The sequence below is a fragment of the Primulina huaijiensis genome, chromosome 5 (genome assembly GCF_012295235.1).
Source record: "Primulina huaijiensis isolate GDHJ02 chromosome 5, ASM1229523v2, whole genome shotgun sequence".
NCBI classification, from domain to species: Eukaryota; Viridiplantae; Streptophyta; class Magnoliopsida; order Lamiales; family Gesneriaceae; genus Primulina; species Primulina huaijiensis.
Genome location: NC_133310.1, coordinates 2501628 through 2524340, shown reverse-complemented (window position 1 = coordinate 2524340; position 22713 = coordinate 2501628). Strand labels below are relative to the sequence as shown.

Sequence of the window (22713 nt, the reverse complement as noted above, 5' to 3'; positions counted from 1 at the left end):
TTTAACTTTTTTACGATCTTTGCATAAACATTAAGACAATGTGTTAAGATCATGTCCAATGGTTGATGATCAGAGCGATGAAGTGCCCACTGTTATTTTATTTATTTTAATTTTTGTTAATTTGATTGATTAAAAAATAATATTTAATAGTTAGGATGATATGGCTGTTGAAGATAAACGGTCAAGATAAATATTTTTAAAAAAAAATTAAAATTAAGAAAAAAATTGAAAATTGAGAAAAAACGTGGATTTCGCACACACGATCTCCAATATTTTTCGTACACAATTTTCAATATTTCTCACGTAAAACATGAACTTTTCATTAACGAACGATGAAAAATCTATCATGTCATGTGAACAACCAATTGCTCATCTCGTCAAGAAGACCACCGACCCATAGATTACTGGCACGCGTTGTTTTAGTGCTTGAATTGGGGGAGTCACGCCGCGTACGTAGCTACAAACGGAAACAAAAAAATCAACGTGTTGCTGGGCTCCAATATTATATCAGGATTACTTCGCCATAATATTGTCTACATCGAGAAAAATTTTTGAAGGCGATTCCCAATGAAGAAATATTTGTTTTTGATAATTTTAGAAATTTTACAAACTAATTTGCCTTACTTTGTCTAATAGAGGGACACAATCGGTAAGCTTTGGTTGTCATCACTTCAGAAGATTTTGGTTGCAATCTGACTAATTGCACATGATATTGCATGTTGTTAACGAATAACTGAGGATGGATGGATCTACAATGTTGTAATGTTTGAAAACATTTTGTAAGAGGGTGCATGACATATTTTCTGAGCATTATTTGAAGCACGTTGCTCTGCTAACTGGTGAAAATGCTAGAAGGGGATTTCTCGGGTTTCTTGAAAGCTTTGATTGCATGCACTGGGCTTGGAATAATTGTCCAGCAGCATGGGCATGACAATATCAAAGTTGACATCAAAAAGAACATTCAATCATACTACACACGGTTGCATCGAGAGAGTTATGGATTTGAAAAGCATATTTCAGCATACCAGGATGCAACAAGGAAATCAACGTGTTGGAGATGTCTAATTTCTTCTTAAACCTTACAAATGGTGAAGCCCCTCCAGTGTAGTTTGAGGTGAACGGGAACAAGTATAACATGTGATACTACCTCGCCGATGATGCTTATTCATCTCATGTTGTCTTTGAGAAAACCATTTTTTAGCCACCTCGCAAAAAACATATGATTTTTTCACGATATCAAGAAGGGGTGAGAAAAGATGTTAAGCGAGCATTTGATGTACTCTAAGTGCATTGGTATATAGTGTGAGTTTCATCTCTCATATGAGATTCAACTGATAGAGGATATATAATATAAACATGTATCATTCTCCATAACATGATTGTGGATGAGAAAAGAGATGATATGCTGGAAGATCGTGATTCTCATCTCGAGATGAGGAATATATGCTCCCGGATGTTGTCTCTTCGAGATATCATACCGTTGATTTCGACGTCTTTCTATAGTGACATGTCATCGTTCAGAACTGAAAATTGCACCACAAGCTTCAAAAGACTTGATCGAACATATTTAAATCGAGTTTACATGGGTAATCCTAGTTGTCATGCCCAAAGACTGAGGCATGTCGACACCGACGTTGTTTACAATGACGTAATTGTAAAACAACAAGTCTCGTAGTACAATTATTGCCAAAACCAATCTATAACAAAAATCAAATCATCGTCTTTACAATGCGATAAAAATCAAACATAATGCGGAAGCGTAAAATATGATAACATAAATAAAAGATGAAATAACATGAGTGGCCTTGCTTGAACCAACTTCATCACCAACTCCAAAAATATTCTTGTTCTTTATCTTCAGTTTGTTCCTCGAAGTTCTTATCTGGGGTGAGAGTGTAAGGGTGATTATTTTGTGAAATACTCAGTAACTGATGGTCGTTCGAGACATACAAGCACTTAAATTCATCTATTTTCAAGTTCGAGACATACAAGCACTTAAATTCATCTATTTTCAATTGTTAACTAATATCAATCTATTATACTGTAATTCTCTAAAATGTGAGGCTGTTATACAATTATAATCCCACCTTACAATGGCCATATACTTATTATAGTCAGAAATCATTCTCATTTCCAGTTGAATCCTAAAAATGCTAAAATTATAAGGTGCTTAAAACATGACACGAAATGAATAATTCATGTTCGAACGATATTTTCAAAAAACGGATTCAATTCATACACCAAATATAGTCTTAAAACATAAGTCAACTTACCAGATTTTGGATTGAGAATGTGTAAAAGAATTGGCTCCAAAATGGCTAGAACTTCTGCGTGGAACCGGGCAACGTTTGGACAGAAATTCAGCTTGAAAACTTTGAAAATGGAAGCAAAATTCGTCCCTTCTTCCAGCTAGTGGTGCTTGAAAATTCTGAATCTTTTGGAGAATATTTTTGGTGTGTTTCTTGTCTAATCTCGAGCCCCTATTTATAGTCTTCATGTATTCAGCTGAAGAGTCATCTAGTTATAGTCGTTTATCATCTCTTAATGCCATTAACTCACACTTTAATAAGTTGTTTCAGGTCCAAGTTTATTCAGCTGAATATTCCTTTCTCTTGCATCTTCATTTTCGATTTTTATGACTTGTAAATGACATGTAATGACTAAAAATTATGACTGTCGTAATGCCTTTTAATCTCATAATTAAAAAGTTGAAATATTTGGACAAATGTCATTACATGGTGTTTGATTCAGCTGAATTGGTTCTTAAAATTTTCAAACATGTTCTTGCATATGGATAACACATTTTTGGGTCTTCACAATAGTGGAATTCTTCCATGTTTTAATAATGTGTCATTTTATTTGTATATTTTAGTTTTTCTAATTATATGTAATTTTTAATTATGATTTAAATTGTAATTATGTATAGTTGTATTTTTTTAAATTATAATTTAATTTCGATGTTTTTGAATATCAAATCAATGGGGGAAGATCATATTTCAAGGTCAATTTCTTCAAAATTATCTCATCGTTACATAATGATGAGAGATTTTATCGATATCATCAACTTGATCTTACTCTTCAACATGGTCTGTGGTAAGTTTAGATAACTCAGAGAAAAGTCAGCTGCTGATTTAGATGCAAGAAAACCAAAGAGTATGGGTTTGGAGATTTGCAGCACTGCAGAAAAGGGAGTGAAATAAAGAATACGACAAGAGAAAAATAAATGTCCGAGACCCATAGATTAGCCGTCGGACATTAATTGCATCTTCATAAATATTTTAAAAATATCATAAATGTTGAGAATAATAGCAACAAAAACGTTCATTCATTAGAAATTATCTATAAAATTCTTAATTTTATTACGATCTCTAAATTTTTTGTACGAAAATCACTTGACTCGAGTCCTTTGCACTTGAGGGTGGACCTAAAAGTGATTGCATATAATAAAGTTTGAATTTTAAGAAGTCGGTTCGATTTTTTTATACTATAAGAAAGACTTAGAAAATGGTTGGATATTATAAAAATAGGTTTATTTTTTTTGGCAAAAACTTGTGTGAGACGGTCTCACGAATCGTATTTTGTGAGACATATTTCTTATTTGGGTCATCCATGAAAAAGTATTACTTTTTATGCTAAGAGTATTATTTTTTATTGTGAATATCGATAGAGTTGACCCGTCTCACATTGTTTGGGCCAAAATAATTTAATTAGAAGCCCAGTTAAATTATAAAGACCAATTTAATTATGAAGCCCAATTAAATAACACAAGCCCATAGTTGATCAATACTTATAAATTCAAACCGATCGCAAGGCGGTGAAAAAGGAGGAGATCGTGGGAGGAAAGAGATGGAGATCGTGGGAGGAAAAAAAAAACAGAAGAACGTGAATCATGGGAGAGTGGGAGAACCGCATGGCTGCTCGGAAGAAAAGGAAATCGGCAAACAACTGGAAAAAACACAACTCAACTCTCTACACAGACAAAATCTGCAAAAAGCTCTCTGCTAAATTTCTAATTTTCAAGCAATAGTCTTCAAGTTTTTCCAGTATATTTTTAGCACTCTACGTGTTCTCGTTTTTAGATTCCAGAAACAAGTTATTATATTTTTCAAGTTTTGATGAATTCCTACAGTTTTGTAAATTCAAAATCATGTCAGGGGTTTATTTGCATCAATTTCCAATAGTTTTCTTTATTTTGGCATTGCATTTGTTTTAGGAGACTAGAACTGACGGTCGAATTTAGAATTCACGTCGTTTGAATATTTAGAAGTTAGATTTTATCATTTTCACACAAATCGGTGCATCTTTGCACCTGGCACGCCTGCAAATCAAATATTGTGCAAACACACATATAAAGATTCATGAGACCGCCTCACAATAGACCTGCTCTTATTTTTTATAAAAAAAATTTGCTCAAACAATTAATATTTTTCCCTTTTAGGTAGTATGACTACCCACGCTCGAATTTAAAAATGAGAAGAAAATTAAATATAACCTCTCCCTGCTAATATTCTGCTTAATAATATTATTATCCACATGAAATGACTAAACAAAAGGAAAAAAAAAGAGCAAAATATGTATAATAACCCCATGGCTCCTTCCAGCTCCACTCTTTTACGACTGAACTGAACTACAAAACAGGATCAAACAACAAAGCTAGATTCTCATGTCTTTTCCGACCAGAAGCGCCCCATACATGACCGAGGACTCTGAATCTTTCCACAAGTTCTTCGAGTCCTGGCTCGTTGAGCAGAACCAGTTCTTGGAAAAGCTTGTATCAGCCTCCAAAGAGAACCAGCAACGGCAGGAACAGGCTGTAAGTCAACGGGAATTGGATGAAACCATCTTGATTCCTTTAGTTGAAAAGGTCATCCAACATTATGAGCATTATTACAGAGCTAAATCCAGATGGGCCAAGAACGATGTTTTGATCATGTTTAATCCTTCATGGACGAGTAGTCTTGAAGATGCTTTCCTCTGGATCGGCGGGTGGCGCCCAAGTATGGCTTTCCACTTGCTGTATTCGAAATCCGGGCTGCAGCTTGAAGCCAGGATTGTGGAGATCTTACGGGGGATAAGCACCGGTGATTTGGGTGATCTCTCGTCGGGTCAGCTGGAGAAAGTGGACGAATTGCAGAAGCTGACGATATGGGAGGAGAAGGAATTGAGTGAAAAAATGGCCAAGAAGCAGGAGGCGGTGGCGGATAAGTCGATGGTTGAGTTGTCACATGCTGTGACGGAGATGATGAGGGAAGGGGCGGCGGAGGATGAGCGGATGGTGGAGGCAGCGCTGGGGCCAAAGGAGGAGGGATTGATGCTGGTGTTGCAGAAAGCAGATGATTTGAGGCTGAACACACTGAGAGAAGTGGTTAGTTTGTTGAGTCCTATACAGGGTGTGCATTTCTTGATTGCTGCAGCTGAGTTGCACTTGAGGTTTCATGAATGGGGGAAGAAGAGGGATGCTAGGATTCACCAAGCTGCCGAAGGTGATCAGACTCAGCAACATTTTGATGGATAAAACTAATATACATGCAGAAAATAGGTTATAACCGATTGGGATTTATGATTCTTGATGTAGTTTCAGGATTTCATGATCTTATTTTGCTGTCTTGGGAATGTTCTGTTGTAGTGTTTGACACTTTCTTGGTGGGTTTTTATGTTTTGCACGTCTGTTCGGTCCGCAGGTCGCTGTGTTCCAGTTTCTGGCTGCACCACTTTGATGGCTAGGAACCAGTACATACAAAAAATAGGTTATAACCGAAGGGGATTTTGATTGTTAATCTAGTTTGAGGATTTCATGATTCTGCTTTGCTTTTCTTGGGAATGTTCTGTTATGGTGTTGACTATTTCTTGGTGGATTTTCATATTCAGGCATTTTTATTTGTGTCTACTGAGTGCTGTCTTCTAATTTCCCCCTGTTCTACACCTGTTGTATAGTACAAACAAGTACCCTGCCAATTACATGGAAAGTACATATTTTTCAAGATTTAGTGTGTAGTAACTTAGCTATTTGACATTTGCCTCTATAACTGGACTTCATGCTCCAGTTTTTATACGGGGAGCTTGGTGATGATGAAGATAATGGTTGACATAATGTAGAATTAATGAAGCAAGCTCAAATGTATTAAGAAAAGTTGCAACCCCAAACAAGAAAAAAGGTGAATGGTGCAAGCTGTAGCATGGTGGTGGTGTGTTATTTGGTTTCCCGCAATTTTTAACGATGGCATCTCACTATTTAAGCGTTGGGTGTCAATCACATTGCATGCTTGGGGGAATTTTAGAATGGATTACCCGTGAGAAGCTTCGCAAGATGCATGTAAGTGAGAACATAAGTATGATGGAAAAACTCATGACTGTACATTGGAGACAATCGTCAAATTGCGGCATTGCACTTGCACCCTAGTTGATTACCTCTGGCTCCCATTGGAGTAATATGAATAAAATTGCGACAATATAAACTAATACCACTCTTGTAGTTCTACAGTTCCATTTCTTGAACAAAATTAAAGAAACATTTGAAGCATAAGACATCTAACTGCAGTAAACCATAATCTGATCCTACAAGACAGTAGTGGGTAGAGAGAAACCCATTTTATTTCACATGCAGCAAATAAAACAAAAGTTAAACAGGAAGGAAAAAAAAAAAAAAAGAAGAAGCCTCCAAACAGAAATCAAATCCGGAACACTTCAGAACAGCGATCCCGCGGGAACCCCTGAATCAAGAAGACCAAAAAAGTCGGATAGAAGTTCCATAAAACGGGATTCTATAATATGAAGAATATAAAGTAATTCAGTCTCTAATTTCAAGTAGAGATCGATATTTACCTCTTCATAATTCATCCTTGACAGAATCTCCATTCACTGATTCAGATATGGTAGAAACCAAATCAGCATGACCATCCCGGTTCTTTTGAATAAACTCTATGATGTCTTCCTTTGTCCTCTCGCCATCATATGGTAATAAGTTACCACTCGATGAACGGAAATAGAGAGTGGGGTATCCTTGTACATCAAAGGTGTCACTTGGGATATCATTCACAGTTGCATCCTGAAAATATATTAGGGGCTTTAGCCTTTAAGAGTGATGTAACAGAACTAAATTTACTCACTTCAAATGATGATACATGGAACTTTAATAAAAGGCCTTGCCACAGAATTATATCATTATCATTACCAATTTTGCAATTACAACATCAGAATCATTCTCAAATGATATTGCAACTTCGTCTAAGATCGGAGCCAACTTTTTGCAATGTCCACACCACGGTGCATAGAACTCTAGCAGCACTGCAAAATCAGAAGCACGGTAGTGAAATTGTAAAACTGCTAAAATTTAAAAAAATCAGGAAAAAGAAAAATACACTCCATTGCCCATCAAAAACAAAACTCCGGCCAAATTCTGACTTTTCAGGGACTATATATAAATGTTAGGAAAAAATGATCAGATATAATGAAAATAAAAAGGATGTACTTCCTAACCATTCTTTCCCGAGTTCAAAACCATGTCTTGAAGGCTGTCGGTGACGACCACCTTGACAGGTTCATTATTGACTTCAGGGATAGGCTCTGACCTTATGAATGGCTTCACTAGTCCATCCTGTCACCATTTGAAATACCAAAAATCTTCAAATTTGATAAGATTTAATCGGATCCCATGATAATCACAATACATTTAGGTGATGGAAAACACCAAAAATCAATTCAATCTGTGCAGTATATTTGATAATTCTTAGGTAAAAAAGTGTAAAAGTACCACGTAATCTTTCACCCATGATGCAATCTGACTAGGCTCTATGTTTGCTTTGAGATATTTCTGTCCTCCAGCATTCTGTATAATTAGCAGAGGAGCCTGTTCCTCCTGGAGTCCAAAGTACTGCGATCCAAAATATGGTTGTATATTGAGTCAAACCAAGTTTGCCGACTCAAAAGAAAACCATGAGAAATTCATGCAGAAAAATGAACCTGGAAGGCACCTTGACCAGCATCAACATCGCCAAACAGAAAACTAACACCCTTCCCTTTATACAGGATTGCTACATCTTTATATTTGGTCTCAAAAGAATCTTGCTCTTTGCTGAAGTTCACAAATAGCATGGCCTGTACCATGCAAAAACAGATAAATACTGGAACAATTATAAGTGGTCAAGGTGAATGAAAATGTCAACAGTATTCTAGATAACATTTTGATTCCAAAAGTTAGTATGAACCATGACAAATAAAAAGACAGTCCTGAATGGCACAAAACACCCGAGACAATTTAAAGAAGTAGAATGACAGCCAAAGGATGCAAAAATAAAAATATGTGCATTGAAAGTTATAATAGCTTCAGTGATTTCCCGCATCAAGAGAATCACCAATGTAAAGTATTTCCAATGCAAAACATACAATAACATTTTATAATTTCACTAATAAAGGTTTTCATTTTGAACCAACTCAAACTTTAATTCTTTTACCTAAAAAAATACAAATCAGAAATGCCACCAGAATATCCCACTTGTAAAGAAATTGTATGTGGGTATTTCCACAACCACAATGCCACCACCAAATACTCCACTTGATGTGATTTATTTTTAACATAGAAAAATTAATTTAAAACACCAAGTTAAATCAGCAGCCATGATGTTTAGAATAGCTGCAATGCTCTCTGCCCATAAATTAGTAGGGGTAGACTGTAGTAATTAAAAGCGTGCGCTTTGTTGTGCCTAGGCGACATGCCCATCCAAGCTCACCACGCTTAAAGTGTGTGCCTCTGCCTAGGCGCAAGGAATCTGAGAAGCGCAGAAGCGTGCGCTTTAAAGAAGTTGACTGATATTTTGTAAGTGAATAAAAATTAACTCGAACCCAACTAATTTTGAAGTCCAATTAGCAAAGCTTGTGGCTATTTAATGATAAAAGAGCCATGTTGTCACTCATTTATATAAGAGTTTTTTATGAGAAAGTTCAGAAGTCCTCCATGCAAAATTTTACTGTGATCTTCCCCCTATGATGATAATATAGTTGAGAAAGATGATAAAGAATTTGATGTCCTCTATGTAAATTTTTACTTTAATTTCTTCTACACTCATGATTCACCGTGGTTTTGGAAGATGATATGATATAGCTGAGGAGGATGAAAAGAAATTTCATGATTTAGATAATTGAAGTTTTTTTCTTAAAAAGCTGTGAAATGATGAATTACTAATAAATTTTAGATGTTTAAAGTTTTTCTTCTGTTTATGATTTACGCTACATTATATATTAGTAGATTTTTATTTATAATGTTTGTTATATTTGTGAACAATATTTAATTTATTTAATATTATTGATTTATAGTATAAATCATTTTATAATTATTGAATTTTAAAATTTATGCCAAATGCGCTTTACTTCGATAAATCGTGTGCTTCATCTCGCGCATCCCGCCTCAAGCTCCAGGTTAGCCTAGCGCTGCGCTTTAGTGCGCCTTACGCCCTAAATAACTATGGGGTAGACATTGCGCGTATTTAAGTTTTAGTGCTCTTATAAATATAGAAAGCTTGATTACCTTGGCATTGGAACTCCCAAAGAATTTGTTAATATATGGATGATTGCTTTGATCATTATCCCAGACAGTCACCACTGGTGTGGATGCTTCTTCGATAAATTTCTCCATGGCATCAACTTTGAAATCCTATAACATGATAGAAACGTTTGTCAGGATGAGACAACCATAAACAGGACATACAGATAAAAAAAAAACTCAAAATCAGTGGGCAAATAAGAAGGAAAGCATTTTCAATAAACACCTGGAAATCAACAAACTGTTCATCAAAAGGCTTAAGTAAGCGAAGAGTTGGCTTGTCGACTGGTTCTCCCCGGGGAAGGAATTTAGCATCGAGGGTATGAGCAATATCGTAGTCAGAACGTAACTCCTCGGCTAAAGTCATGAAATTCTCAAATTCCTCCCCAGAAAATTTCGGAAACACCCCAACCTTGTAGATTATTATATGTGTTAGCAACGAGAAAGATAAAAGGTAGATATTTAAACAAAGAAAAACAGGTAGCTTACAACAAAAATCTTTTTCTCATCAATAAGACTGTTAGCATCTTCTTGAGATTTAATTTCAGCTGAAGCTGGTCCAACTTGCTTCTTCAAGTAATCAACAATACCGTCAGCCTCGCGAGGACCGTTATATTCCTGAATGTTTTTTCCCCCATTTCTCAAGATTTTAATGGTTGGAAAACCCTGGATCTCAAATTCAGTAGCTAGTTCTCTATTTGCTTCTTCATTCGCATCTACTTTTGACAGAACAATTGGAGGCTCGTGGTTGCTCAGGGTAGATGCGGCTTTTTCATACTAAAGAGTTGACAGAAAATTACGGAGTTAGCTGATAATACAAGACTTGCTTGAAAGGATTTCTTTCTATAAAAAAATAGTAATAAAGAAATCCAGAACTTGCAACAGATGGTTTACCTCGGGAGCAAGAGCCTTACAGTGACCACACCTGTCACAATAACAAAGAATGGGAACTTAATAAATTAGAATCGATGGAACACAAACGATTTACCACTAATCTAAATGACATAGGTATGTATAGCTGCTGTCAGGTGCATTATACAAGTACGAGGCAAGTATATGAAAGCATCGAATATATTTTTCAAAGCAGTTAGAAAAGACATTTCTTACTTTCATTAAGAACAAAAGAAAAGATGGGTCCTGAGCTCCTTACAGAAAGTACCATTCATTAAATCGATATAACATTAAAAGAAGTCTTGGCAATTTAAACAAGATCGATCGTGCACGTAAATACTTCAGCATATTCACGATCAAGAGAAAAGGATTACAATCAAGAAAATAAGAACAGCCGACGAAAATCACAAAAGAAAGCAATTTTTATAAAATGCAAAAAAAAAAATACTACTTGTTCATTTGCTGGATACATTTTATGTCAATCTACGCATTAGCATCAACACAACAGACGCGACAAAATTATCGATCAAGCTCAAAAGTAAAAAAGAAACATCAAACTGTTTAGTTTAACATGCAGATTGATGAAGCTGCCGTGGCAGCATGAAGATGATGAAACTGAAGAGCAAAGACGGAGATGAAAATCTGCTCCTGTAATATTATGCAATGAATCAATTACACGTTATAAATTAAACCTTATGCACAATTCAGTCACAAAATCTAACTTCTCTAACTAATCCATAACACTAACTGAATCTAATTGTTATGACAAATCATTCATCCACAAAGTATGGCCAAAGTACAGCATCTCTCACAAACTCAAAATTTTAGCTTGGGCATGCTCGAAAAGACCCAAAAATCACTCACGAATACTGAAAAACAAAACCTGGTCACAATCCAATAGACTAACAAATACACAGATACGCACAATTCACGTATAGTTCTTACCAAGGAGCGTAGAATTCGACGACGATGAAGTCGTGCTTGGACACCGTCTCCGTGAAATTGGAACGGTCCAAAGTCAACACCTTTTCCCCTTCCCCTCCCGCCGCCGCGGGCGATATATTCAGCAACGCTAGAAGCACGAAAGAAACCACCAAAATACCACTCCGAGCTCTAGATTCCATGCCCATTATTGCACCTTCCTCCCTCCGAAAAGTTGATGTGAAGAAGAAGGAGAAGGGGGAGAAGCCGTTATTATAGGGTTGATGAATCCGAGCCACGTTGAGGGGGAAGGGTGACGTGTCGTGAATTGATTGGATGGAAGGACGCAGCAAGCTTGAGAATCTTCGTAGAATCGATGTAATAGAGAGAGTTTGGTCTACCAGTATTGGATTTCCATCTTTATTGGAAAAAACATTTAGTTTTTCACAAAAAAATATAAATATAAACTTTTTATTTTTATTTAAAAAAAAACTATTACTGTTTGAATAGATAAATATTGTTTCAAAAACAAAATAAAATACATAACTAAAATATGTGATGTTTAGAATTTTGTCTAAATAAATGGAAATACGGTTGTTTCTAAAGAAATTGCCTAAAAATATTTTTATTAAATAAAAAGTATTGAAAAAATTGCTTTTTTTTAGTTCTCTTCAATTTTCGTCCGCCGTATTGTCGAATTTTAATTGCAGTCTTGTATCTTTTTTGAGAGATTTAATCATTATTGCCAAAAGAGTAATAATGTCAATGTCGTATTAGTATCACCATATCTGTGATGTAGTAAGAAATGATTGAAATTACGATATTATATTAGTACCATATGACTTTTTAAATGTAATAAAAAAAAAGTATTTATTATGTCAAAATTAAAATTTTGAGATGGATCAAATTCAAGTTCTTAAAGAAATTGAGTTAAAATACAAATATTTTTAATTTAGAAGTCGATAGTTGTACTCTATTTATTCCACATCTTTTTTATGTAGCTATACAATTAATTATAATCGGTTTGTCAATATGTACATAGACTAATATATTTTTTATTTGGCTTTTTTAATCTTTTTATTGAATAGCTAAATTCATTATATTTTTAAAAATATCAATCTCTCTAATAGTGACATAAAAACTTAAAATTTATTATATAAATGAATTAATATTTTTGTGTACTTTTTATTATCTAAAATGACATTGAAAAATGAGACAATATATAAAAATTTGATAATTAACAACACCAATATCTTTCAACATATATTTAATTTAGATACACGCGGCATATGTATTATATTAATTACCAGCATACTAATAAATAATTTGAAAATATATATTTAATACGAGACTATCATTTTATATACAAAAAATAAATATAAAAAAATAAAAATAATAAAGAGCTAAAAATAATCCATGCCGTTTTGCGAGCTAGACTTGCATTTGCTTAACTTATTTTTTTTAGGTTAATTTTAAAATTTGAACCAATACATAAAATGAATTTAACATTTTGGTCTTTCGTTTATTAGAATGTCGAACTTTTTATTTAGAGTAGGTCTCTTGTGAAACGGTCTCACGAATTTTTATCTGTGAGACGGATCAACCCTACCGATATTCACAATAAAAAGTAATACTCTTAGCATAAAAAGTAATATTTTTTCACGGATGACCTAAATAAGATATCTGTCTCACAAAATACGACCCGTGAGACCGTCTCAGACAAGTTTTTGCCTTTTATATTTAAATACATGAGATTAAGATATTCATTTCATTAAAAATTATAACAGATGATAACAAAACAACTTAAAATTTTAAAATATGTAACAACCTAACCATCATATTTTATTTGTTTTAAGAATAAATAATAACTTTTTTATTAAAAAAACCTTTTTTTGACATTTGTTCTTTTGATGAATACATTAATTTTCTACTACTAAAAATTTAACTTTTTTTTATGTAACTTAATCATGAATATTGATAAGATTCATTAAAATTATTGAAATTTATCGTAGAAACTTATAATTTGTTTAATTAGACAGTTTTATGATACAACTTTGTGAGATGGATATCTAATTTTATCTGCCAATGAAAAGTACATCTTTTATGTCCAAAATTTATTTTTCACAGCAAAAATATTATATTTTTTGTTAGTTATGTTATGAAGAAATATTATGTATATATGTTGATTTGACTAAAAAAACATTTTTTCATGTCCAAAATATATTGCGTAATATATGATGATTTCAGTGAAAAATATTATTTTGTATGTCAAAAATATTACTTTTCTCAGCATGTATGAATCAAATAGATATGTCTCACAAATATTTATTAGTAAAATCGTTACATAAGATAACTACTCTAATTACAATATCAAAGATCCAAAACAGATAATTCAAAAAAAATATCATTTTAATTCAAGTTCCAACAAAAAAATGAAAACATAATCAAGAAAAGCAAGAAAATCTAGCACAAAAAACAACAAATTTTATTATATAAAGGGCAACTTGTTTTTAAGTCCTTTAAGTACAAATATTAATATATTTTTTCGGTGTCAGTCAAATAAAAAAGTTTACGCACTCTCTGATTCACAAAAAAAAAAAATCGCTTTCCTTGGCTCGCATATCTTTTTATAGATGAAAAATGATACGAAATATTGAAAATATGCTGCTAATATATGATATTTGAGTTTGAAATATTTCAGATTCGGTATTAATATATGTTTCAAAATCTTATCTTTTGTATCAGATCTAAAACATTTAATAAACAAATATCGTATATTAGTATCACATTTTCAATGTTTTGTACTGATTTTATTCCGAGAAAAGACACGAGTCATTAATAACAACACTTGTTACATATTTGAGTTCTCAAAAATCATATATCAGTAGCAAATATGAAATATTTTGTACTCAAATATCATATATTAATAAAATATTTTGTGTTAATTTGCATTCAAGAAAAAAAAAATGTGGGCCAAAAATTGATTTTTTTTCCTTAAATGAGGGAATGACACGAACTGACATCATATAAAAATATACTGTTGGAGATTTATTGATAATTTCCGGTTATATAAATGCAAAACAACAAACTTTTAGAGTTTATTATAATATAAAAAGTAAAGCACAAATTTCCTAGTCCTATACAAATCAGAATATTTAAATACTGCAGAGGAATAATCAAATAATCATTCCACACAACTGAGACAGATATTTGTGCAGTCCTGCAGTAGTGCTTTTTATTAAAAGTTCGAAACCTAATTTTGCATGGTAAAGCATTTGTTCTTTTGTTCCGTAGAGTCAAATTCAAAATGAAAGAAGATTCTGCTTATACTTAACCTAAAATTTGATCTTGCAAATTACAATTGCAAGATTTTGATTTGCAGTGGGAGCTTTAAGCTTTCTAATATTGCAAATATATCTAAACTAATTAATGAATCAACTATGCTAGGCAGTTCCGCTTTTTCGATCCGAGATATGTAGATATTGGAGAGTCTTCGTTGAAAGATTAGTTGGGCGAACCTTGAAAACTAGACATGTAAAAACAATATAAAACAAAACAAAACAAAAATCTAATGCAACCGAAGTAGAAAAATCTCTTATGTACTACTAACTACTGCAATGCAATATTTATGGTTTTTTTTTTCAGTTTTGCCTTGAGTCAGTTTATGTTCAATGTTAAACATTGCAAATTTCAAAATTTAATGATATGAACTGAAGTTTCTAAATATAAAATTTAGAAATATAATTTAAAAAATATGGTCAATTTGTCTCTTTGAATCAAATCTACAAGCAAGGATTGAGTCATTGTTTGGGCTAAGACATTTTTTATTTTTATTTTTGATAAAGACTAACGTGGAACAGGTCCTTTGAAATGACAAGACCTGGTGATAGTAATATTCAGATCCCATCAAACGCGACATTGTAATATCAGGGAAGCAAGGGATCAAAGCAAGAATCACACAGATTGAGAAGGTATCCCTTGATTTCAGATCAAAATTATCCCAAAGATCCGAAGCAAGAAAAGTCAAGAATGAGTGAATGCATGAAACAGAGCAAACAGAATAAATTCCATGACTCTCGGCCAAATAAATAAAAAAACAATTATTGTAGAGGAATGGACCAAAGTTCCATATAAAAACAACCTGGGATTTGTCCAAAAGCTTTGAATTTGTAGATAAAGTGGCACACTAGATTAAAAGGTTGAGAAAGTAAAAAAAAAAATGACGGGGAAAAAGTTCATCTTTATGATATTATTTGTGGTGTTGAGTGTGATATGTGGGGGTTGTACTGGTCAGCAGCAGCAGAAATGGAGGAAATTGAGGCCTTCTGAAAGCTGCCCATCAAGAATCAGTAAAGCTGGCACATCTTCAGTGGTATTCCCACTCTATGGGAATGTTTATCCCAATGGGTATGCGATTTTTTTCTCAATTTTTAAATGGATTTTAGCCCAGAACTTGTTTCGTGATTCTGGTTTTTTTTTTTTATATTTATTATTATTATTATAATGGGGCGGGTTTTGTTTAACGTGGGATCGAATCCCAAATAGATGGTTATGCCGATACACCACTGGTGTCTTGGCGTGATTCTGGTTTTGTGAGTGTTAGAAAAGGGTATCTTTTTTTTTTTAGTTTCTTTCAGCTGATGAGTGGGAGTTTTGTTGAGTTGTATGGATAGGAATCAAGATCACTGATTCGTGGGGAGAAGTTATTGGTTACGTGATTGTAATGGGATGAGCTTTTGCATTTCTTGCAGGTTTTATTTTGTCCAAGTTTTTGTAGGTTACCCTCCAAAGCCGTATTTTCTTGATCCAGACACAGGCAGTGACCTGACTTGGCTTCAATGTGATGCCCCTTGTGTTCGTTGCACCTCGGTACAATTTAGTACGAGTAAATTTTGATGCATTGTTATCCTCAAGAAGCATATAATAGCTTTCTTGAGTTCGTGTTGTCATCAAATGCCCCTCGTGTCCTAGAGGGAGTCAAAATATGGAATTATCTATGATCTGTATGAAAGTTTATAGTCCCGTGTTCAATTCTCATGAGTTGCTATTGATTTAATGACTTGGTTCTATAATTTGTATCTAAGTTTATAGTCAGAAATTCAGTTCCTACGAGTTGCGAGAACAATTGTGGGGGGTCGGATTGTTGTGTGTGTTTAAGTATTAATTACTTTTAACGTTTTGTGTTGCTGTCTTTATGATGAAGTGATTGAAATAGAATGCTTAAACTGATATGTGGTTTAAATATTTTGAGTTACATTCTAGTTAACTTTTATGCACTGGCCATCGCTTGATGCTACTATAACTATGAGTGAAAACTAATTGTCACCGAACATTTGGAGTTGTAGAAACTTTTAAGGTAGAGACATTGCAATGATCTGGCGATTCATGATTCAAGAGAAATTGTTCACATGTTGTCTTCTTTCTCGGCCTTGCATATACTTTCAAAATGACCGTTTGATGATTTTGCTATGAAGATGAATTTCTCATCCTTAGTGCTCTTCCGGTAGGGATTTCACCCACTATACCGACCTAGCAACGATCTTGTTATCTGTAAAGACCCTCTTTGCGCATCTTTGCACTCAAGTGATTATAAATGCGACACTCCAGAGCAATGTGATTACGAGGTTGAGTATGCAGATGGAGGTTCATCCCTTGGTGTTCTTGTCAATGATTTCTTCACCCTCAATCTCACGTCTGGAACACAAATGAGTCCTCGTCTAACTCTTGGGTCGGTAGTCTTTCTCAAAACCTTTCCTTGATGAGGCTTCAACCTCTGCATTTCTATGTCAATATGAAGCATTTATCAGATTCAGAATGTAATATCAGGTGTGGATATGATCAGTTATCAGGATCATCCGATCACCCCTTAGATGGAGTGCTCGGCCTTGGAAGAGGAAAATCAAGCGTTCTGTCACAGCTTCGTGATCAGGGAGTCGTGAAAAATGTTGTTGGCCACTGTCTAAGTGGAAAAGGTGGGTTTCTTTTCTTTGGAGAAGATGCTTATGATTATTCACGAGTTACATGGACACCAATGTCCCTTGATCACACGTGAGTGCTACCTAAATGCTTTCGTCCACATTTCATATCGAAAAAAGTTGTTTCAGTTCTCATACATATCAATTTATATGTATTTGACAGAAAGTATTATTCAGCTGGATTGGCAGAACTTCTTTTTGGTGGGAAAAGCACAGGGTTCAAGAATCTTAACGTAATTTTCGACAGTGGGAGTTCTTACACATACTTCGATTCTCAGATTTACCACACTCTCCTTTCTTTGGTGAGCTAGTTCTGAAGATTTCTCCAGTTTGATTTCCTTAAAATACCTTTACTTAAGCCCAAGAAACTGATAACACATCATTTTCATTTTGAACTATTCATTTGTTTTTTGAAAAGTATCTTCTGAACTTACTCTTCGCTGATGGTGTCTTCATGTGTGATATGGGTTTCTAGATAAAGAAAGAAATAACCAAGAACTCGTTAAAAGAAGCAACCGACGACCGTACCCTTCCATTCTGCTGGAAAGGCAAGAAACCTTTCAAGACTACTCGTGAAGTCCGAAGCTACTTCAAGAATTTAACATTCAGCTTTGCCAATGGTTGGAGATCTAAAGCTCAATTTGAAATCAACCCTGAATCATATCTCATAATCTCAGTAAGAATTTCAAACTTATTGTTGCATATTACATTTCCTGTTTCTGCTTAGCAACTGTAAGTTCAGATTTTTTATGCACTTTCAGTCAAAGGGCAATGCTTGTTTGGGAATCTTGAATGGCACAGATGTTGGATTGAACAATTTCAACATGATTGGAGGTAAAACTTCATTATGAAAAACCATTTAACTTAACATGGTTTTGCACTATAATCAATCACCACGGCCTTTCTATCCAGATATATCAATGCAGGATAAGGTTTTGATCTATGACAATGAGAAGCAAAAAATCGGGTGGACGCCTGCAAACTGCGATCGGCACCCGAAATCCAACTCCGAAACCAGGATCCCATTATCAGCACATGATGTAGATAGCTTTTAGTTTTGTTGTTGGTTCTTCTATGTATCAATGACTTAATTTGGTGGAAGGAACAAGAAAAATTGTATATCTAAGATTTGTAATTAAATAGTATAACATCTGCTGAGTGATGCAACACTATTGATGTATAAAACTATCATTTGAGACAATTTTTATGAGCTTGAGTTCATGAGAAAAACAGTTTCAACTTTAGTTATGGGTCAGAACTCTAGTATGCGATCTCTTTTATACATTTTGAGTGTTCTAACAAGCATGTAAAATGCGAATTAAGTGCGAAGCGTGACTAAAAGTTCGATGCAGTCAATATCACATTAAACGTGAAAAAAGGTGAGCTTTTTAAATAAAATTTTAGTTTACTTTTTTTAAAAAATAATTTTTACGTTAACTTTTATTTATTTTATTTTTAAAAGTTAACATCTAAATTTTAAAGAATAAATATTTGATAATATAATATTTTTAAACAAAAAAACCTAGGATTTTTCAATAAACGTATCACAATCATTTCCCTTTTTTTTTTTTGTAAAGACGAAGAAAGAAATTCTATTTTATCGTCAATCTACTACGTCAACGAACAATGAAATCTTCTAAGATGTTAACGACTAAAATAATCAAATTATCACTATATTTATTTCTTTCTCTACTTCTTTTTCAAAGCGCACGATAACTCCAATGAGTTTCGAGTTTTTTTTACCAATTGAGGCTCTCCCTTCACCACCTCATGGAGATGGTCTACAAGGTTCATAACTTCTCCTCTTATTATATGACGCTTACCTAGCCAACGCTTGGATTCTGCTCTACCCAAACTTTTAAAAACACCAAAATAAAACTTGAATTTATATCAAAGAATATGGAAGACTAAATAATGAAGAAGAGGATACTAAATGAGAATGCGACAAAGAGCTAGTCGATAAGATCTATTACAGAGTACCATTAATAGATTTTGAAACTTTTGTATTTTTTAGAACTTGAAAATTTATGCACACAAGGACGTAACTATGTGACGGCAATCCCAGCAGAGATTTCCCCTTAGTTCCAATGTGTGTATTCCTAGAAATTTCCAACATTTAAATATTCCTATAATTTATTGAAGTTTATTATTTTGATCTTGTGTTTTTTTTCACTTTTATGTTGAAATAAAAAGTAGTTCCTCAAGAAATGGGTATTTATCTATAACTATGAGATTATTAATGGTTTTTTTTATATTTTATTTTATGTTTGATATTTTTAGGTTGATGTTGCTTGATATTGTTTTTTGTCATTAGTTAATTTTTTTTCCAAGAATTTGCAATTGATATAGAGTTCATCATCCACAAACAAGCGCATGCTGCCAGTTAAGCAAGAATTTAATTATATTTTTATGGTATTTTTTTACTTTTTTGTTTTATTTTAATTTTCGTCCCTTAAGTCAATATAATATTTTACTTATTCTTTTCTATGTGTTTATAATATCTATATATGGATCTAATAATTTTTTCCCACTATACACGTTTTATTTAATCTATTTATTTGAGATAAATAACATTATAGTAAAATTAAAATTATCTTCATTTTTACACTCATATTAAGCTTCATAAACTTGATTTGATATTACCCGCTTCTCTTGCTTCTCCTAAATGTCGGTAAGAAAACTCGTGCAAATTTTATTATTATGAACTCTCTAAACCTTGATTTCAACCGATACGATATGATAAACATTGATTACACTGCGCTGTTTTTATCCCGTTTTCAAGAAATTTAAGAGGTCAAACCAAGTTTAGCAATATCGATCAGTACCGTACCGAAAATTCTATACTATATATCGTATCGAAAATTACGGTATAAGAAAATTTATACCGATATCGTACCGAAAATTTCGATACATATAACCAACATATCGATTATACCAAAATTATACGCTATACCGATATTTCGATACGATATCGATATATACCGTTTTATACCGAAAAAATCCTTACATTTAATTTTTTTTATAAATTTATTGTTTTAAAATATTATTTATTTTAAACTTTTTGTATATTTTTTCGATATTTCGTTATATACCGAAATTTTCAAATTGCATACCGTTACCGTACCGAAAAATTCGGTATTATTACCGTACTGTACCGAAATCTTCGGTATACCGAAAATTCGATAAATTCGACATTTTTTCGATACGATAATCTCGATATACCGAAAATTCGATATTTTTTCTCACCCCTAGTTCTAACATGGATTAAAGAACGAGGCAAATGCTACTACATTCTAGACGTACAATACAAAAAAATAATAAAATTGAACATCTGCTAAGATTATAACATACAAGAATGCCCTACTTGTTCCATATCTCAACACAGCTGCACTCAAGGCTTTAAAAATCACGCTAATTCTTCAATCCGTTGCTGCCCGATTGATGATGTGTCGCATTCATCTCGTCTATATCATGGCAACCCAGATTGAATTTCTGGTAATCTAGTATGCTTGTTGAATTTCAAGATTTTCCTTGTTTTTTTCTTAGGAGAAAATGAATATATAAATCAAGAATCTGGTGTCACTATGCAACTGATGGATGTACATGGCTACGAAAACTTGATTGATACTATAATATCGATGACCAGACCAATCTTGATCAACTAACTAAAAGGGCTTCTGTATGTAGCCAAACATTTCTTGAAACAGAGACATCTGATCATCATCCTGCATTTGGGATCCAAAAGGATCACCTAGTAAGCCATCCGTGTAGCTGAACTCCTCATATTGGAGAGACTTTTCCAACTGTCTCCATTCGGATTCACTCCCAACATCCTTATAATCTGACATAAACTCCGGGGAAAACCCGTGCTCTGAACTACTCGAATCAGTATGCAACTTGGGTATCGACTCGGATGCGTCGAAATGCATATAATCATCCATCTTCTGCAATCCAAAGGACTGCGGAGCCTGCACCAAAGGCGTCTTTGTTACCATTCCACTATAGAGAATGGAATTCACATCTGGTTTTCGATCTTCAACATCTGAGAACTGCTCCGCCTTCTCATCCACGACATTGTATCGCTTTCCAAGATTTCCTTTCTTGTTGTATATTCGACACAATACCCAGTCATCAAGCTGCAACGTATAAGAAATACTACATTAATTAACCCGAATATCCAAATCAAAATTTTGCCAAAATTATTAAAAAATGAACTGAAAAATTCATCTTCAAAGTGTAGGATATGCACCCTCAAATTGTCTTTCTTGCCAGCAGACCTATCCACATTAGCTAGACGATATTCGTGCATGATCCAATCGGTTTTGACTCCTTTTGGAGCTTTTCCGTCGTAAAACACCAGAGCCTTCTTAATTCCCAGAGTCTTTGGTTTCCCGACCGGCTTGTCAGCTCCGGTAGCCTTCCAGTAGCCGGTTCCGGCCGCCCTGTTCGGTCGGGAACCGTTGGGATACTTGCGGTCTCTTGGAGAAAAAAAGTACCACTCCTTTTCACCATACAGAGCCATACCTGTTACCAATCAGAGAATGTTTAACGGGTGGTCAGAATAAAAAATAAAATACATAAATTCAAAGACTTTTAATGGAAAATCACACAACATGAAAGAATATCCAAAAAAGAGAATCAATCTTGTCTTGACTAAAAGATACGAAAAAAATGATGAAAATATCCAAACTTGACTATTCAGATACTTTCAGAGGAAAATCACACAACATGACAGAGTATTCAAGAAAGAGAATCGAATTTCATCGAATCTGACTATATGAAATGGAAAAATTGATGAAAATCATCCATAAACCTCGAACGTCCAAACTTGAAGAAAGGGAATTTGAAAATCCCATCACACAAAAACAATAAACATAAAAAAAAAAAAAGAACACATTACCTGGAAGCTGCCATGGATCAAACTTGTAGAGATCAAGCTCAGCTACGATCGGAACACCAATCTGCTGACCCCCACATTTACGGCAGAGGTAATGCACCACCAGCTCCTCGTCCGTCGGATGGAACCTGAATCCGGCTGGCAAATTCAATTGCTGATCACTAACCTTCATTCACACCAAAATCTTCTTGATTTTCGAAAAACTTTCCTCTTCTCTGTGGTTGAATCTGGATTTATGGGGTAGACTTCTTGCACTCGAGCTCTGAAACAAAGAAAATGGAGGATTCGGCGTCGTAAATATATACACACACAAATATATATTTTTTTAAATTATTGAATAAAATATAATTGCTAATTACAATTACAATAATAAAACGTGCTATTTTGGGTGACGAGGGCTAAGCCGGTAAATGTGGAATACGTGGGCAGCAAGGAAAACTTAATACATTAGAATTATTATTAAATAAATTAAAAATATGTACATTATATATATA

General features: G+C 33.8%; 4 protein-coding genes across 5 annotated transcripts; 2 read left to right on the top strand and 2 right to left on the bottom strand.

The window, feature by feature from the left end:
- The first annotated feature begins 4521 nt into the window (after positions 1-4521).
- Positions 4522-6653, top strand: LOC140976300 (protein DOG1-like 4). 2 transcript variants are annotated; one of them, XM_073440350.1, is made up of 2 exons: positions 4522-5483; positions 5682-6653. In XM_073440350.1, the coding sequence occupies exons 1-2, from the start codon at positions 4664-4666 to the stop codon at positions 5768-5770; spliced, it is 909 nt and encodes a 302-aa protein (XP_073296451.1). In that variant the 5' UTR covers positions 4522-4663; the 3' UTR covers positions 5771-6653. The 2 variants fall into 2 exon arrangements, with proteins under 2 accessions (XP_073296451.1, XP_073296452.1); XM_073440351.1 differs by having other exon boundaries at positions 4526-5539.
- On the bottom strand, positions 6432-11628 carry LOC140976299 (protein disulfide-isomerase-like). Its single transcript, XM_073440349.1, has 11 exons — positions 11372-11628; positions 10430-10460; positions 10025-10312; positions 9762-9947; positions 9521-9646; positions 7960-8094; positions 7751-7870; positions 7477-7594; positions 7172-7284; positions 6823-7045; positions 6432-6710 (listed from the first exon to the last, which is right to left on the bottom strand). Exons 1-10 carry the CDS (start codon positions 11554-11556, stop codon positions 6827-6829), a joined length of 1521 nt encoding a protein of 506 aa, XP_073296450.1. The 5' UTR covers positions 11557-11628; the 3' UTR covers positions 6432-6710; positions 6823-6826.
- Positions 11629-15327: 3699 nt separating this feature from the next.
- LOC140976538 (aspartic proteinase Asp1-like) lies at positions 15328-18566 on the top strand. The gene is made up of 8 exons (XM_073440761.1): positions 15328-15754; positions 16099-16216; positions 16855-17075; positions 17174-17395; positions 17486-17624; positions 17798-17998; positions 18084-18156; positions 18235-18566. Exons 1-8 carry the CDS (start codon positions 15567-15569, stop codon positions 18375-18377), a joined length of 1305 nt encoding a protein of 434 aa, XP_073296862.1. The 5' UTR covers positions 15328-15566; the 3' UTR covers positions 18378-18566.
- Positions 18567-20883: 2317 nt separating this feature from the next.
- On the bottom strand, positions 20884-22499 carry LOC140976298 (NAC transcription factor 32-like). Its single transcript, XM_073440347.1, has 3 exons — positions 22223-22499; positions 21572-21846; positions 20884-21458 (listed from the first exon to the last, which is right to left on the bottom strand). The coding sequence occupies exons 1-3, from the start codon at positions 22389-22391 to the stop codon at positions 20988-20990; spliced, it is 915 nt and encodes a 304-aa protein (XP_073296448.1). The 5' UTR covers positions 22392-22499; the 3' UTR covers positions 20884-20987.
- Between the last annotated feature and the right edge of the window lie 214 nt (positions 22500-22713).